This window comes from Lactuca serriola, chromosome 7, assembly GCF_051521515.1.
Source record: "Lactuca serriola cultivar US96UC23 chromosome 7, Lser_US96UC23_V15, whole genome shotgun sequence".
NCBI classification, from domain to species: domain Eukaryota; kingdom Viridiplantae; phylum Streptophyta; class Magnoliopsida; order Asterales; family Asteraceae; genus Lactuca; species Lactuca serriola.
The window spans coordinates 82,073,332-82,091,245 of record NC_136414.1 but is presented as its reverse complement, the minus strand read 5'-3'; the positions used below and the strand labels follow the sequence as shown (position 1 = coordinate 82,091,245).

At 32.1% G+C, this 17,914-nt stretch overlaps 1 protein-coding gene across 1 annotated transcript; it reads right to left on the bottom strand.

The window, feature by feature from the left end:
* Nucleotides 1–7,922: 7,922 nt before the first annotated feature.
* LOC145062908 (uncharacterized) lies at nucleotides 7,923–9,537 on the bottom strand. The gene is made up of 3 exons (XM_079010501.1): nucleotides 9,074–9,537; nucleotides 8,356–8,490; nucleotides 7,923–8,268 (listed from the first exon to the last, which is right to left on the bottom strand). The coding sequence occupies exons 1-2, from the start codon at nucleotides 9,471–9,473 to the stop codon at nucleotides 8,393–8,395; spliced, it is 498 nt and encodes a 165-aa protein (XP_078866627.1). The 5' UTR covers nucleotides 9,474–9,537; the 3' UTR covers nucleotides 7,923–8,268; nucleotides 8,356–8,392.
* Nucleotides 9,538–17,914: the final 8,377 nt, after the last annotated feature.

Sequence of the window (17,914 nt, the reverse complement as noted above, 5' to 3'; positions counted from 1 at the left end):
AAGTCTGCGATTGGATCGTAGCATTCACCATATTGAGGTAGACCATCGTTGGGGTGGTCATAAGTATAAAGGATGATTAGCTCATTCCTTGGGCAAGGCAGACAGTGGGGTCGGAAAGGATCTCTCCCTGTTAAGGTTGGGCTTGTGTAGCTCTCGATGGGGTGAGACCCGTGGGTGTGGCCCGTTCGTTTGTATAGATTGGGTGAGACCCGTGGGCGAGGCCCGTATGATTATGGCAATGCAGGTGAGACCTGGTAGAGACTCGTGTCCAAGGTGTGGCATAGTATGGTGCATAGGCTAGGGTAGCTTTATCGGTTGGGATCTCAGGAACCTGATGGCTGGACCAGGTGTGAGACTGGTAGTCTTAGCGATGGTTGGGGATTTTATATCCCGGTTTAGTGGATGAATGCAGTGGATCAAAAGATTTCAGGTGGAATGCAATTATAAATCCTTGGATCTTCGGTTATGAGTTATGTACCAAGTTTCCTTTTGGTCGAGACCCTTGTGTCTGTGTTTCGGTATGGTTCTACCTGTGCGGAGGTCAGGCAAGTTGTGGGGCTTTGGAATTATGGAAGTAACACATTGGATCGACTGTTATGGGATCAATGATTTGTTCAGAACTAGAAGGTTTTGATCGGAGCATTGGTTTTCAGGAGGGTGGTAAGGAGTGATTTCGAGAACGAAATCTAATTTAAGTGGGGGAGAGTTGTAACGCCCTGTTCCAAATTGTTTCCTAATACGGGGTGGTGACCTTAATACCAAGTATCGTCAGGCTTAGGTACTTTGAGGGAAAGATATTTAGACCCATTTGGGTGTGGGTAATGTAATTTGGATGATCCGGGACTTCGGTTTGTGTTTTGGAGCTAATGGGCATTTCAATAAAGTGTTAGTTCGGGCTTCTATAGAAATTATATTTTTGTTCGAGAAGTTTTAAGGTAAGTACGAGCTGATAGAAGTGTATATCTTCTCGTTACCTCTTTGTGGATATAAGGATTGTTGGAAACAGACTTATAATGAAGAAGGTATATCCTTCGGCAGTTTGGTGATTTTAGGGTTTAATCGAGTATGCGGGGTGTACACATGTGTACGCATGGCGTACTAGGGAGAAGGCCACTATGTTGGGTGTACTAGTTAGTATGATCGCGGGTGCTCTAGGGAGTACGTTGGGTGTACTCCAGTCAGACTCAAACCCTAATTTAGGGTCTTGGACCCTATTTAAGCTCCTTAACTCACCACCAAACTTTATTATCTTCAACCTCCATCCCTCTAAACCCTAGAAACGAAACCCTAGCCCCTATTTGAGTGGTTTTTGAGCTTTTGGTGGCATTTCAAGCATTTTGGTGATCTTTGAAAAAAATGAGCTTCTTGGAAAAGTGTGGGATTGCTTGGAGCTTTTGGATCCAGCCTTTATGCACCTTGATCTATCTTTTGGAGGTATAAAGTTTCTATCTTGATGAATCTAGGTGTTAGATTTAGTTTAAGGAGTAATTTGGGTTCTTTTTGGTCCTTAAAGTCATCCTTGTGAGTATGAGCTGCTCCAAGGGCATAGAATAATGGATCTTCAAGGGATGTCCCTTGTTCATAAAAATGTCATCTTGATGAGTTATTTTGGTACATGCATGAGTTTGGGTGATTATTATGGATTTTATTAAATTTTTGGTCCCATTAAGCCTTGCAAAGGAGTAAAGTTGCCAACTTTACGTGTTAAGGCATCTCATTAGGGTCATATCCAAGTTTAGAAGTCATTGTCTTAACCATTAAGAGCTTATTTTGGATTTTTGGACCCTAGAGGAATATGATGGGCGTACGTAAGTGTACGCTCAGCGTAATGTTGATTTTGTGCATCAAGGACTTGTACGATGTGCTTCGAGGGTAAGTACGATGGGCGTACTTCCCAGAATGTTATTTTGGGCTTTTCGAGGTTTGGGCCTTGTTGGGCCATTGGGCTTCTGATTGTGGGCCTTGGATGGATTTAGTGTTTTCTTGGAAGTAGGTCTATGATGGTTTTGGGGCCCAATCGGGTTATTGGTCCATAATGCGCTTTTGTTGCTTTTGATTTGGGCTTTGGATTGCTATTTTGGGTTTTTGGCTTTTTATGCATTTTGGGTTGGGCTTGGTTATGGAACAAGTAAGAAAAGGGTAAAAATGGTCTTTTACCCTCTAGGGAGTTGGTTTATAGAGTGCGCCTCAGATTTTGGTTGTCAGATTAATTATTGATTAAGATTGTATTTATTGATTAGTTGGCACGAGGTTATCCGGTTCTGCGGTTCGAGCAGTTATTTGATCGTCAGCGGTTTGAGGTAAGTCTCTTTACTGTACTCATGGGTCGAAGACACCAATGTCGACCATTTAGGTATTGGTTATGCTAGTTGTCTTTGTGACTCTTACATGGTAAGTTGGGCGAGGCCCATTTGTATGTTGGGCTAGGCCTATTGTATGACGAGCTAGGCCCATTTCTATGTTGGGCTAGGCCTATGGAACATGAAGGAATAAGCCCATTATATGTTATGTAGGTGCTAACTGTCTTTGTGACTTTTGTATTGGTATGATCAGGCTATGCCCAATGGTTTGGCAGGGCTAGGCCTATTAATGTGGGTTGGGCCTAATATGCAAGCTAGGCCCAATATGAGGGTTAGGCCCAATGATATGTATAGTATGTGGTATTGTCGGGAACTCACTAAGCTTTGTGCTTATGGTTTTTATATTGATGGTTTTAGATACTTCCGGTTTGAAAATGAAAGGTTTGGCTTGATCGCAGCGCATCCACCCATGTTTGTGCATCATGATGATTTTGGGATTGTAATCTGATAACTATTTTCTTATAAAAGTACTTCTGAATATTTGGATAAGCAATTATTGAATGTTGACTTAAAGATAATTAATGTTTTTGTTAAATTAAAAATAAATTTTTTACTTCATAATTTTGGGTCGTTACATATTTTCTTTTTTCAAATTGCATTGGAGATACTCGTATGAAAGCAATTTACCAAAGTAGAATAAATAAATAAATAATTGGTTATTTATTATCTGTTAAAATCAAAACGGATTAAATAAAATATTTTATTTAATAAATAAATAAATAGAGGTTAGTTATATCCTAAATAATTAATTGATGATAACTAAAAATATGAGCTAAGTTATGTGGACTTAAAAAGGTTTTAAATAGTCCAAATATCAATTTAAATATAAAAAGATATCAAGATTGTCTGTTATGGAAATAAGGCATATAGTAAATTACATGAGTTTATTTAAAAGAAAAAAATAAATATAAAATCCTAAAAATTTGAAAAGTTTGAATTTATAAGAAAAATGAGAAATATTAAATTATAAAAATTAAAGTGTTTTTTCTCTAAATTTAAACAAATAATTTAGATAAATAATAAATAAATAAAAGAAATTAATGAAACTTTAATTTAGTAATTTTGAAATTAAAAAGAAAGTTTATTAAAGAAATTAATATGCATTTATTATTGCATTTAAATATTATGTGGAATTAATAAAATAGAAAAATTATAAAGTGACATGTGAAATAAAAATTAATTCAAAATAACCACAAAATGACATTTGACAAATTGAATAAGAGTATAACTAACAGAAAAACATTCATTTATTAAAGTAGATAATAATTATTAAAGTAGATATTTCTCTCTCATTGTACATCTCCCTTCTCTAATAGTTGATAGTTTCAAGCAAACCAATGATAAATTACAAAATTGATCGGCTAGTGTCTATAAACATTTTGAACATACTCGTGACATGGGTAGTCATGATCAATCGTGATTATTTTCTCCTACGCTAAAAGGTCCCTACATAAAAAGATATGCCCTTAAACATCATATAATTATTCATTTTGTTGATTTTTGTTTGCCTAATTGATTTGATGTTGGTGTTGTTAAGATTTCAAACAGTATTTTCTGCTGCATAATTGGTTCTTTAAATTGTTTATAAATTGATTAAACCCCAACAGTAATATAGTGCCATTTTTAGACATAACATTCACATATGTTAACTTATCTTGATCATTCTTTGTCCATTGTTCTTCATGTTCTTTGTCTATTGTTCTTCATGTTCTTGTGTAACGAGCAAGATAATTTAAGGTTAAAAGTTGGATTTTAACATTTTAATGGATTGATGTAATTTTTACATTATTGACCAATTTGGATTGTCATTGAATGATTGAATGTTTTTTTTTTCTTCCAAATTTGATGTGTGTTGGTTGAATGATTTTGAGCCTAATATTTGTATAGTTAGGTTTTATTTTCTTATATTTTTAGTGTAAAATTGTAGATAAGAAAAAAAAATACAAAGACTTAAACTGTAACAAAGATGGATCAGACAATGACTTGGGCTGACAACCCAAAGCATTAGTTGACCTGGCCCAACAACCTTAGTCCAAATGTGCCCTCAACCCAACAAGGAGCAGTCCACCTGCTGGATACCTAGGTCCAACTAGGCATGCACAAAAAAACCGGTTCAAGATCCGAACCGGTCAAAGAACCGGTAAACCGGTTTACGTTGAACCGGTCCACAGTGAACCGAACCAGTTTGAGAACCGAACCACCGGTTTACACCCGTTCGAGATTTTAGTAGTTGAAACTGGTTTAGAACCGGTTTATATCGTGTGAACCGGTTTGGAACCGGTATTGAACCGAACTGAACCGGTTTAGAACCGGTGTAACCGGTTTAGATAGGTTCGACTAATTATCAAATAATTTCTTTTAAAAAAAATTTTATCTTAGAAAGCTATGTTTTTGTAAATACACGTTGCAACTTACAAGATCGATATATACAATGCTATCCGACCTTATATATATTTTTGCCAACAACTATAATGTTACCATTTACAACCTTTTCCCTTTTTCTTTTTGCTTTTTACCGGTGTAATCCACATGTTCTTACACCTTTTTTATAATAGATATCATTTTTATTTTTACTTGCCATTTGTGGCCCTTTAACATTTTTTTTTCTAAAAAATTACGTTTTTGTAAATACACGTTGTAAGATCGGTATATACAATGATACCAACCTTATATATTTTTTCACCAACAACTCAACGATACCTGCATCTTATCAATACAATTTTTAAATTCAATTAAAAAACATATTGGACCTGTCACAAGGTGCGACGGCATAAAACTACTCACAAAATCACTTTAGCTACTCCTATTTAAAATGCACAATGTACTACTTTTTTCTATAGTTATGGCCCCTGCATTGTTATGAATTATTGAAAAACATCCAAGTTACAAAAATAATTTCTAAACTCTTCTGAACGTTTGATAAATCACCAAATGCTCATTTCTTTTAAACTTTTACGAGGATATACACAGGAAAAACACATATAAGAACCCGCGGCAAATCACGGGCTCAAATACTAGTTTATGTTTTATTTATTAACTATGTGTAGATGGTTTGTATGCTTATAATATTACTGTTTGTTTTGTGAAACAAATTAAAACATATAACTAAGTTTAATAGAACGGCTTAATTTAGAAAAGTTGTAAATCTAAAATTGATTATAGAATTTCTTTAAGATTATTTTAACATGTTGATGAATATTTTGTATGCATGTAATTTATTCGTAACATTTAAATTTTGTAAAATAATGATTATATAAATAAAAACAATAAATTTAAATTTTTACTTTTAGATGCAACATTTGTATATGATCCATGTAAGAAATATTAGGGTTTGTAGTGGAGATTTAGATACCAACTTGGATCGTAAAAACACTTTTCGAACTGATATTTCTACCTTATGCTTCAGTTGCAAGAAATTCAGCTTAGAATAATTCAAGTGGACATTTACGATTCTAAGCATAAAAATCGTAAGCCAATTTGCTAGAGAGATTTTGTGAGAGTTTGATGAAAACAAGAGCTAAAACTCATAACCTTCTTCTGAAGAGGAAAAACCGTTTATATATTAAACGAGATTAGGATTTCATTAGGGTTGGGCTGTCATTAGTTGCCTTGTAAGCAAGTTAGGATAATCCGGATTAGGGTTACCAAAACTAACGAGTTTCGTTAGTTTTATCATAATCACCCTCAAGAAATAAAATTTTCTACTATGTTCCTAGATGTAAAATTCGGTGAGGTTTTGGGGCGCTGCCCCAAACCCCACGGGAGCGCTGCCCCTCGACCCTGCCCACTGTCCTGGTAGTTGGACACCAGCCTTGATCTTTTCAATTTAAATACCATTTTACCAATTAAATAAAAAATATTTTAGGTTAATTCTAGTTTCACATAATCCTTGATCTTTTCCCAAATTTTTCAAAATAAAACAGATCAAACTTAATCTACATGACTTTTCTTTTTCTTTTTCATTTTTCTTAATTGATTTATGTATTTATGTCTTTCTTTATTTTTCTAAATTGAAAATAAAAATTAAAAAGAAACCTATTAAAGAACTCGCTTGAGTTTTTGGATTAGGAAGCAACAAGAACACACACCACGGTGTATGTGTGTGTGGATCGAAATTAGAGGAAAACACATATCAAAGAGGGATGATGCACGAAGTATCGAGAGAGATCGATGCAAGGGTAGAATATAGAAACCGGAACATTACAAGCCAACTGTTTTTCCTTTCATATGCTTCGTCGAACCACCGCCCCCTCTTGCTGTTCATCGAAATACTTTCAATCCACTCTGATCGACATTTTTGAACGCTTACAAATCATCAGACACCCTAATTCCCGACGTTGACAATTTCGCCATCGACGATTTTTCCATTAACAGGTTGACGTCGCAGCTTATGCTTGATCTAATAGAGTCTCAACATCACAATTTGCATTAGGTAGTATCATTTTCTCTTCCGGCGGCTGCTTTATCTTCGGTGACGCTCCTTTTCTCTTCTGTCGAGTACTCTATCTCCGGCAACACACCTTTTCTCTTCCGTCGACTGCTATATCTCCGACAACGCTCCTTTTCTCTTCCGGTGGCTGCTCTATCTCTAGCGATATTGGTACAATACCAAACACCACTTATTATTGTTTAAATGGATTCACTCTTTTAGTTGTTTCTACCGCCACCATCACAACCACCTCCCACCAGAACCACCACCACCATCTTCTACCTTCCATCTCCCCCAACCGAGAAAAAATAAAAAAATCTCCACCATTAAAATCTAAACAACACCGAATAAATGAATATCAAAAAGAGGAGAACGGAGTAATATGATATGGATGAGATAGGTTCAATCGCACAAATCCCCAAAAACCAAAAATATATTGATAACATCAATAATGGGAAAACCCTACTCATAATCTTGTTTGTTGACTTGATAATCGATTCATCTAGAGCTCCACAAGAAATTAAACAAGATAAGCAAACCAGGTTTGACAAACCAGAAGTAAAGCATTAAAAATCAATTTCTGCAAATCAAACCCGACGGGGAGACGACATTCCATCATGTGAGATGAGGTAGTGAATTTAGGGAAAGCAAAAAAAGAGATAGAAATGGAGGACGTGAGAAGGATCCGAGTTGTGGTGGATTTCTGAGTTTGTAGAAGAGTGATATTGATGGAGACAATGGTTTAATTGATTAATTTCAATTTAGGCATTCAATATTTAAGAGAAAAAAAAAAAAAAAAAAAAAAAAAAAAAAAAAAAAAAACTACGTTTCCATTTTTCATATTAAAATTGGAAAAAGCCATGTATAGCATGTATAACCGATGAAACCGGAATCAAACCGGATAGATCCCCTATTTAACAGGTAAAATGATAATTTAGGGACTTATTACCAAAAAAAACATTAGTGACCAAATCAAAAAAATAGTAAAAAATTTGTTGTGTACAATGACATTTTCCCTTATATGTATTGGTATTTTTGTAATTGTGAGTAAATTTAATTCCATTCATTCATTTATTCGTACATACCAAACGCATGAATCAATGACACATTCCATTCAACATAGTAACCAAACATGACAAATGAATGATAATGATTCATTCCCACTACCTCGTCCATTCCATTACTTGGTTCATTCAATTCCATTCCATCCAACCAAAACCAAAACCAAAGAGACCCTATCACTTTTGGGAGAACTACATGAAGTCATAATGACAATGTACTTAAAAACAGAACATTTCATACGATGCTAATATGATATTATTTTTATTTAGAAGGTGAGAATACGAGAATGTTATAACAACATACAGAAAGCTCAAATCTCTGGTATCCATAGGCCTTAAACTGTACAACCATGTTTGCTTCCACTTCTTCAAGGGCATTTTAGTCTTTTTCTAAAAATATCTACAATAGGAAGCGAGTCTGTAGAGTAGTCCAACAAAAGGTCAATGAAAAAATTAATAACTATGTATCATGTGTTATGTTGCAAAGTTGATGGAAGAAGCTTACTTGAAAGATCTCAGGGCTTATGGTGGGGATGAATTCATCATCCTTCCTCATTCTCAGCATCAGGAATATTTTCCTCATTGCTATGAACCACTTCTGCTTCCATCTCCATAGTCAATGGTTGCATAACAGATGTGCCTAAAAGTACAAAAACGGCATAAGATTCCATTCTCCAATTCCTTTTATTTGTTCTTCCTCATTTCATTCAGTAATCTAGCCAACAATCAAAGCTTCCCTAAACTTTGGTAATGTCATATCCATTTAATACTAGCAAACACAGTTTTTTATGTCCTTTCTGAAGGGTTTAATCAATTACAGTAACTAAATAAACATACAGAGGGTATCTACATTGATACATGAATCCAAGAAATTCTACCCTATATTAGAGTCGGATTGCTTTTGATGTATAATTTCTGAAAGCCATATAATTGTGTTTTATTTAACCTATCTGTATCATATGATCCAATTCTGGTAATGTTCCTTAGTTTTATGAGAACTTTCGGTTTCCATTGCCTTAGTATGACTGATCAAAGTCGGTTTTAATCCAAGACGGTTGGACAACCGACTCAAATTCTATTGTACTGTATGCCCCTAAACACCATCTTGCTATAGAAAAAAATGGTTTACTGTTTTACGACTCAAATTTTGCACAAATCAAGAAGCCTAATTAGCATAATCTCAATTGATTCAATAAAATCAAGTAAAAGCATGATCTTGATACCTTCAATGAAATAAGCGGAGGATGGCCAACCACGTGAGGAAGAAATAGACATTGATTCTTCATCCGTCAACGGTTTGCTAAATTTTCTGAGCACACTAATGATGCCGTGAGAATCAGGCCGGTGACGGCGAGGAGGGACCCAGTAAGATGAACCAGGAACGAAAGGAAGCCAATCAGGCGCCGATTGTCTCACGATGATACTATGGATAGCATCTTCGAGCTTTCTCAACCCTAAAACTTCCACATCGCTATCAGATTCAAGGTCGACCTCGATCAATTGAGATTTTCCAGATTGGCTCGCAAATCGATGCTGCTGCGATATGCTTAATTTGAATGTTTGCAAGGAATTCGATGCTGATGATGTTGTTCTAATTAGGGTTTGTGAGAAAAGACGAGCCATGGATTTGATTTGATGAATTTCGATCTGTATCGGGTGTGAAAGAGGGATTTTTGTGATGGATAAAGTGATAGTGTGTGTTTATAAACCGTATATAGATTCAATTTACGATTTAGCCCCTTAAAAGCTATATATTGTTTGTTCCAACCTTTACGATTTACTCTAAGTCCTTAGTCTAACCAACTCCTTAAGGGTTTCTAATTCAGATTTAGCATAAAGTTGAGTGCTTTATATACATGCATTACCTCTACATGTCTAGATTCCATTTTAGGTCGAAATAAGCAAAAAGGTGACCAAAACTCATGACTAAATTGTAGATCTACAAGATATATTGCTCATGAAACTCGGGAGAGTCATAAAGTTGCAACATTTATCACATCAAACCAACCAAACATCACTTATGGACCAAAATTAGCTAATAAAGCTAGTTCTACAACCAAAAAATTATAAAAATGGAAACTTGAAGACTTACAAATGGTCCAGAGAGTAATTCCAAGGATGGGAAGGAGTTGTTGCTTAATCTTTGGGCTAGCACCTTCTTCTTCTTCCTTCAAAATGCAACCAAACACTACAAAAAGGTCAATATCACACACGGGAGGATATGGTTACGGTTTCTGAGCTTAAGAGGGTGATGGAGGCTGAAAGATCACGAAACCCTAGTCATGATGTCCTTTATATAGGGCCCAAAGCCCAGAGATTGGGGTTTCTCCAATATTGACTGCAACATCATGGCACCCATTGCCACGTCTTGGCGAGTCATTTAAATCCGAGGCCAAGAAAATAATGCCATGTCGTGGCGAGTCATTTAAACGAGTGTTACACGCCCATTTACTTATTATGCATATTAAGACATGAAGTCTGTTTGCATCTGAAACTTTCATACAACTATTACATTACGAATGCAAAATAGATATGGGTGTTCATATGATACTCTTTATAGAATACCTTTCTATAAGTTTTTTTTTTAAGAATAGGCTGAGTTGGTTGTTTTCAGCATTCATCATAGTTAGTCAGATGTGTAATCAAACAACATAGTTTCAGTTAAAGACAGATGCAGTCAGAGCTTCTGATCCAATCATGTTCTAACTCAGTCAGATCTTACTCGGTCAACAACTATCAAACAACCCATAAAAATTGTTTTGTATGGTATTACAACAATGCATATATGACCCTAGAGTGTGAGTTGCGAGAGCAATGATGTTGAAGTTGGGGCGGTGACGCGATATGGATCTTGCTTTTTTCTTTATGGTTGGTGATTTTGAAGGCCTTATGTCCTTAGCTCGATTGTTGTTGGCTTAGTGATCTATGTTGGATGCAATTATCTCTACCACTTGGTGGTGCTTATGGAACTTTCGGAACAAAAATTTTTTTGATCGGACTACACCGAAACATAACAATATTTTTGATGACATAGTTATTTTTCTTTTTGTTGGATTGTTCTTAAGAAACACAAATTTTGTTTTAATCAGAACTTTTGACTTTGAACCCTAATTTTAAATATTTTAATTTAATAGTTCTATTTTTTCGTAGATTTTTTATTTTGTCATTTTTAACAAAATTCAATTGTTCAAAAGGCAAAACAAGATTTATAAGCCTAATAAATATGTTTGTTTACTTCAACACACATTTATATCGGTAATATATATATATATATATATATATATATATATATATATATATATATATATATATATATATATATAAATATATCATTTGAAAACAATTAGTATACATAAAAGGGGAAATTAAGGGGTTAAGATAGTTTATGTTGTTAGTAATTTATGTGATTTTGGGTCTGGGGAAGATATAGAGGCTTAGTTGGAGGGGATAAACTGTTATTTAGTGATTCTTGGGGAAAAAGAAATCATCATAACATCATATTGTTGTGTGCACTTGCGTAGAAGAGTAGAAGGGACGCGGGCGGCCCATGGTTTTCGGTGATGTGTCACGTTCTTAAGGAAACACCAAATACTTCTAGATGACTAATGGTATATTAGTTTATAACCGTGATAATCAATGGTTATAAAATTAATTAAAATTAATTAAACTTTCTTATTAAAAAATTAAAATTATTAATGAATTATTTTAAATAAATTATTACTTAAGAGATATTTTTTTATTTATATAGAATTATAATCGTTGATTTAAATAAATACGTGGAGTTATATCATTTTATAATTTATATTAATTTTATTTTATTTTTTAATCTAATATTATTAATTTAACATAATTAAAGAGAGAAATTTTAAAATTTGAAATTTAAAATGAAGAATCAATTATTAATTTAATAAATTTAATAAAATTAGTGTGAGAAATTTAAAATTTGAAATTTGAAATGAATAATTAATAGGTTGACAAGTGGCATGATAAATGATATATATAACATTAATGAGAGGTTCTAATTGCATGATACTTGTCAATATGAGATTAAACTTATTCTTTTATTAGAATAACTAGTTTATAACCCGTGGGAACCACGGTTATAACATTAATCAAATTTTTATAGTAAAAATAAAAATTATTAATAAGTTATTTTAAATAAATTATTAATTTAAGAGATATTTTTTATTAGTTATGTGAAATTATAATCATTGATTCAAATAAATATATAAAATTAATTTTTAATATATTAGATATTTTTATTTGTGAATTAATGAAAACAATAATTTAAAATTTAAAATTTAAAATAGAATCACATTAATGAGGAGGTCTAATAAATTTAAAATGGAAAACTAATAGATTGACAAGTGGCAACACATTAATTAAAATGTCTAATATGGTGATACATGGCAAAAGAGCTGCTCTTTTATTAGTATAGATATGAGATTAAACTTATTCTTTTATTAGAATAGGGAGATGTTAAAAAATTAATAGATATTCGATAAATATGTGTTGAATTGAAGAGTGAAATATGGCAATATTGTAACAGTATAATGTTTTCCAACCAATATTAAGTATATGACGGTTGGAACGATACCCAATAAAAAAGAGAATTGTTATTTCGGCCCAATATATATGTCAAAAAGTTCTATCTAATAGTCTTTTAGTGGGTACGAGAACTTAAATTTAAAGTGATTTAGGTATTTGGAGTAGTTCTTATGTTTAATCCACAAATCTTAAGATAATATGAGAAAAAGTTTATCACATGCGTTTAGGTCCTTATGTCTAGTGACGAATCTAAAATCAAAAATCATTTTGTTTTCGGTTTCAACAAAAAAAAATGAGAAATTAGAAAAAATACTAGTAGTGTGTCGGATCGTATGACTTAAACATAACTTCAATAACTATTTTAAAGTTCTTACAATTATACCCGATGAAGTTTTATATATTGAAATACTTGTGTAATTATTGATACTTTCTATTTCCTATAAAAACCTATAAAAATGGCAAATGTTTTCCAACCAATATTAAGTATATGACGGTTGGAACGATACCCAATAAAAAAGTGAATTGTTATTTCGACCCAATATATATGTCAAAAAGTTCTATCTAATAGTCTTTTAGTGGGTACGAGAACTTAAATTTAAAGTGATTTAGGTATTTGGAGTAGTTCTTATGTTTAATCCACAAATCTTAAGATAATATGAGAAAAAGTTTATCACATGCATTTAGGTCCTTATGTCTAGTGGCGAATCTAAAATCGAAAACTATGTTGTTTTCGGTTTCAACAAAAAAAAAATGAGAAATTAGAAAAAATAATAGTAGTGTGTCGGATCGTATGACTTAAACATAACTTCAATAACTATTTTAAAGTTCTTACAATTATACCCGATGAAGTTTTATATATTGAAATACTTATGTAATTATTGATACTTTCTATTTCCTATAAAAACCTATAAAAATGGCAATTGACAAATCAAATACCCGATAATAGCTCCACACCCAACAAAACACATGGCACCATAGAGAGGCCGACACATGACACAATCAGAAGCCACCCTTTTCGACCACGCATGTAACATCCAAAAATTATGACCCAAAAATTTTATTTTTTTATTTAAGTAAAAGCCATATTCCAAAACATTGTTCATACATCCCAAACAAATAAACATGTCAACATCATGAAAATTAGAGTATGTCCCATAAACAGAATCCACATGGTGTGTGCAATGCAATCAACTCGAGCTCTTCCCATTGGAACCGGAAGTACCTGAAACATAAAATAAAACTCGTAAGCACAAAGCTTAGTGAGTTCCCCAAGATACCATATACCAACATATCATATAATGGGCCCCGCCCAATGAGATACGAGCCCTACCCACACTCGCATAACGGGCCCTACCCGAATGAGATATGAGCCCCCCTTACAATCGCATAACAAGCCTTGCCCAATATTCATACATATACAAGCACATACAAGTATCACACAAACAACAATATATCAACATAACCAATCAAGGGTCGGCTTTGGTGCCTTAGAACCGCTAAACCAAGTGAGGAAACTCAGCTCGAAGGTTGAATGATAGTTGAATAGGTCCCGACACCGAATATCAGCTCTACCCAACCCCTAAACAGAAACAATTCCTTAGATTCAACTCAAAATGCCTCAACACCCCCTATAGGTCAAACTTGGTCAAAGACAAAAGTCAAAAGTCAAGGTCAACGGTCTGTGTTGACCCAACACGTCGTGTCGTCCTTCAACATGTCGTGTTTCTCCATCAACTACAAAGTCGGGGAAAACCAAGCCAACACGCAGTGTTCGCCTGAAATCCAACAACTTAATACATCAAGCTGCCTTCATCAAATCTAAGAGCTCCAAAGCTCGGATCTAAACCAAAATGATATCTAGAAGGGTAAAGTTTCCAACTTTACCCCTAGGGACCACCAAAATGTGTCCATGTGACAACCGTCAAATTCGGTCAAACAAAGTCAACAAAAGTCAACCAGGTCAACTCAACTCGTATTAGAATTTTAGGAGAAATGTGATATTCTCTAATGTTACTAATGTACTATTGGCAAGTTATAATTCAAAGTACCTCTCTTTTTACCAATTATTGAATATAAACCCTAATTAGGGTCAACAACGTAAAAATTCGATAATTCAATTATATATTATTTAGGTATAAATAATATTCATAACACAATGTAGCGGAGTTCATAAACCTTATACTATATGACAAATTCATAACAAAGGTTACATATTCATATTTTAGGTGAATTCGTCACCAAATGCGACAAATTCTACACCCGACTCAAACACTCAAACTTTAACAAAAAGAATTAGGAATCATACTAACTTTCGTGTAATGTGTTATTATTTTTTATGATAATGATTTTTATAATAATTTGAATTTATATGATTTAAATTAAGTAATTATACATCATTTCTGTCATACTTTTATAAAAAAAATCACAAACTTTTATAAAAAATACCTATTTTTTTTATAAGAGTAAACTAATAAGACCACCTTTGTCTTATATGATTATTACACATTTATTAAAAGTATTATTGTTTAATTAAGTGAGACAAGCTTGAATATTAAATTCAATAAAACCACTCCATGTCCCCCATAACCCCCCCTCCATCATCTCTTTAATTCGGCCGACCCCCCCCCCCCCCTCTCCCATCTTCTTCATCTCTTTGTTCATCTCCTCCCTCAAAGACAAGTTCCCTCTCTCTCAAGACTAATTGGCATAAGTTGGTTATTGATCTTTTGTGAAGTTTTTCCTTACTAATCTAGTGATTCTATACACACACACTGACACACACACACACACACACACACATATATATATATATATATATATATATATACTAGTTTTGTTACAATTACACACATTAATATGTGTTAAAATCCATAGGATCTTCCAATCTGTAAGTGTTCTTAGCTTGAAATATCTCATCATCATCTTTTTATCCACCAAGATGCACACTCAAGGTGAGTTCATACCCCTCATTTTCATATTTATCCAAGTTTTAGGGAGGAGGGGGGGGGGGAATACAAGTAAACTTGTATTATTATACAAGTTATTCTACATGCTTTATTTTCATGTTGTGTAAAAATGTTATCTACATGAAATAATGTTATTACCTAGTATTATGAACATTTATGTGGGGTATGTTGTTTAAAATACAAATTTATGAAAAATAAGTATAAACACGTTATATGTTCTTAAGAAAAAGTCATATAAAAAAGAACAAAACTATAAAAATTATGTTTTTTATGAACATAATATGACTTTTCAAGCAAAACTGGTTATAACCAAATTATTACACCATTTTTGTGGGATATAAATCAAAATATGTTATTTTAGACATATGTTATGAAACTAGTTATAAATACCAAGGATTTGGTTTTATAAAAAGAAAACCTAAAAACCTATCATGTTATGTAAAACTTTGGGTTTTCTAATAAAAATGGACATAATCAGGTTATAATACCATTTTTGTGAGATTTGACCTCAAATATGTTGTTTTAAACACATAAAGTTAACTTGACTTAAACGTCACAAAAAGGTAAAAACAAATTTTACAAAGTTTATAATTCAGTATTTACCGTTTGGTGACTTAAAAAGTCCAAAAACTAGAGAACTGGCTTTATCATACTAAAAGTTCATATACGTGTGTTAGATGTATAATAGATGTTATTTATGAACATCTAAACATGTTAACTTTTATATATATATATATATATATATATATATATATATATATATATATATATATATATATATATATAGGGGATGGTTCAAATGAAGACAGTAAATAAAGTGAGGACGTGAAGACATTACTTTTATGTTATTATTTTGCTAAGAATTTTACATATATGTTCTATTGTTGTAATTCTAATGTGAATATTTGGCGTATGATTATTCATATATTTATTTGTAATAAGTTATAATGTTAATATTAAAATATGATTATTCATATATTCATTACCGAATAAAGACAAAAGACAATATATAGAAGATTCTTTGCAGAATAATAACATAAAAGTAGTGTCTTCACGTCCTCACTTTATTTACTGTCTTCATTTGAACTTATTCATATATATATATATATATATATATATATATATATATATATATATATATATATATATATATATATATATATATATATATATATATATATATATATATATAGGAGGGTTCAATTGAGAAAAAAAGGTTAAGAATTGGGGAATCATTTTCAGCCACACATTTATTTTGCCGCAAAACGCTTAGGCGTAACGACGGAAATGGATAACGGATAAATATGTGTTTTCCAACCAAACATGTTTCCTTAAACTATGCTAATCATTACCTTAATATACACAAAAGCATACTTTTTTCGTTTTTTTTTACTTTTAGAAAGCCATTATTATCGAAAAATTATTTTAAATATATCAAAACTCATAACTTTTTATTCTTTATAAATAGACATCCATATTAATATATACTTTTAAGATAAAATAAATTTTTTTTTTTAAAGTTTCAGCTCTCGTTATTCATAAGTGAATAAAAAAATCTATCAGATTTTTATTACAGTATATTCGTTATTCACTTATGAATAAAACGTATGCGTAACTTTTTTTATAGTTTAAGTATCGTTCATATATGAATATAACACGCGATAAAGTTTTCTTACTTAAAATATATTTTTTACATCATCTTTCATCATGTATTATATTTATATATGAATAAAACGTATTAGTTGTTGTCATATTTTATATTCATATATGAATAAAACATTTATCAGATTTTTGTTACAGTTAATTTGTTATTCATATATGAATAAGTAGTATAAATGATACTTAAACTGTAAAAAAATTAATTATATATTTTTATTCATAACTGAATAACGAATGTACTGTAGCAAAAATCTGATGCATTTTTATTCACTTATGAATAACGATAGCTGAAAATATAAATCTTAAAAGTATATCAATATGGATGTCTATTTGTAGAGAATAAAAAATCATGAATTTTGGTATATTTAAAATCATTTTTCGATATAAATAGCTTCTTAAAAATTAAAAAAACAAAAAAAACTATGTTTTTTGTATATATTAAGGTAATGATTAGCATAGTTTAAGGAAACATGTTTTGTTGGAAACACATATGTATTCCTTATCCATTTCCGCAGGTACACAAAGGCTTTTGCGGCAAAATAAATGAGTGGCTGATAACGATTCCCCCATTCTCAACCTTTTTTATTTTCTCAATTGAACTTACCTATATATATATATATATATATATATATATATATATATATATATATATAGAGAGAGAGAGAGAGAGAGAGAGAGAGAGAAAGGGGGGGGGGAAGAGAGAGTTAGGTTCAAATGTTTGCGGCAACTATTGTGTGCATGAATACACCAATAGGATTTTAGGAAAAAATAAATCATTAATAATAAATATAAGGGTATAAGAGTAATATATACTATAATTAATTATGGTAAATTGATAAAATCAAATAATATCCCCCTTTAAATTAGGATATCAATTTTAAAACCTCACCC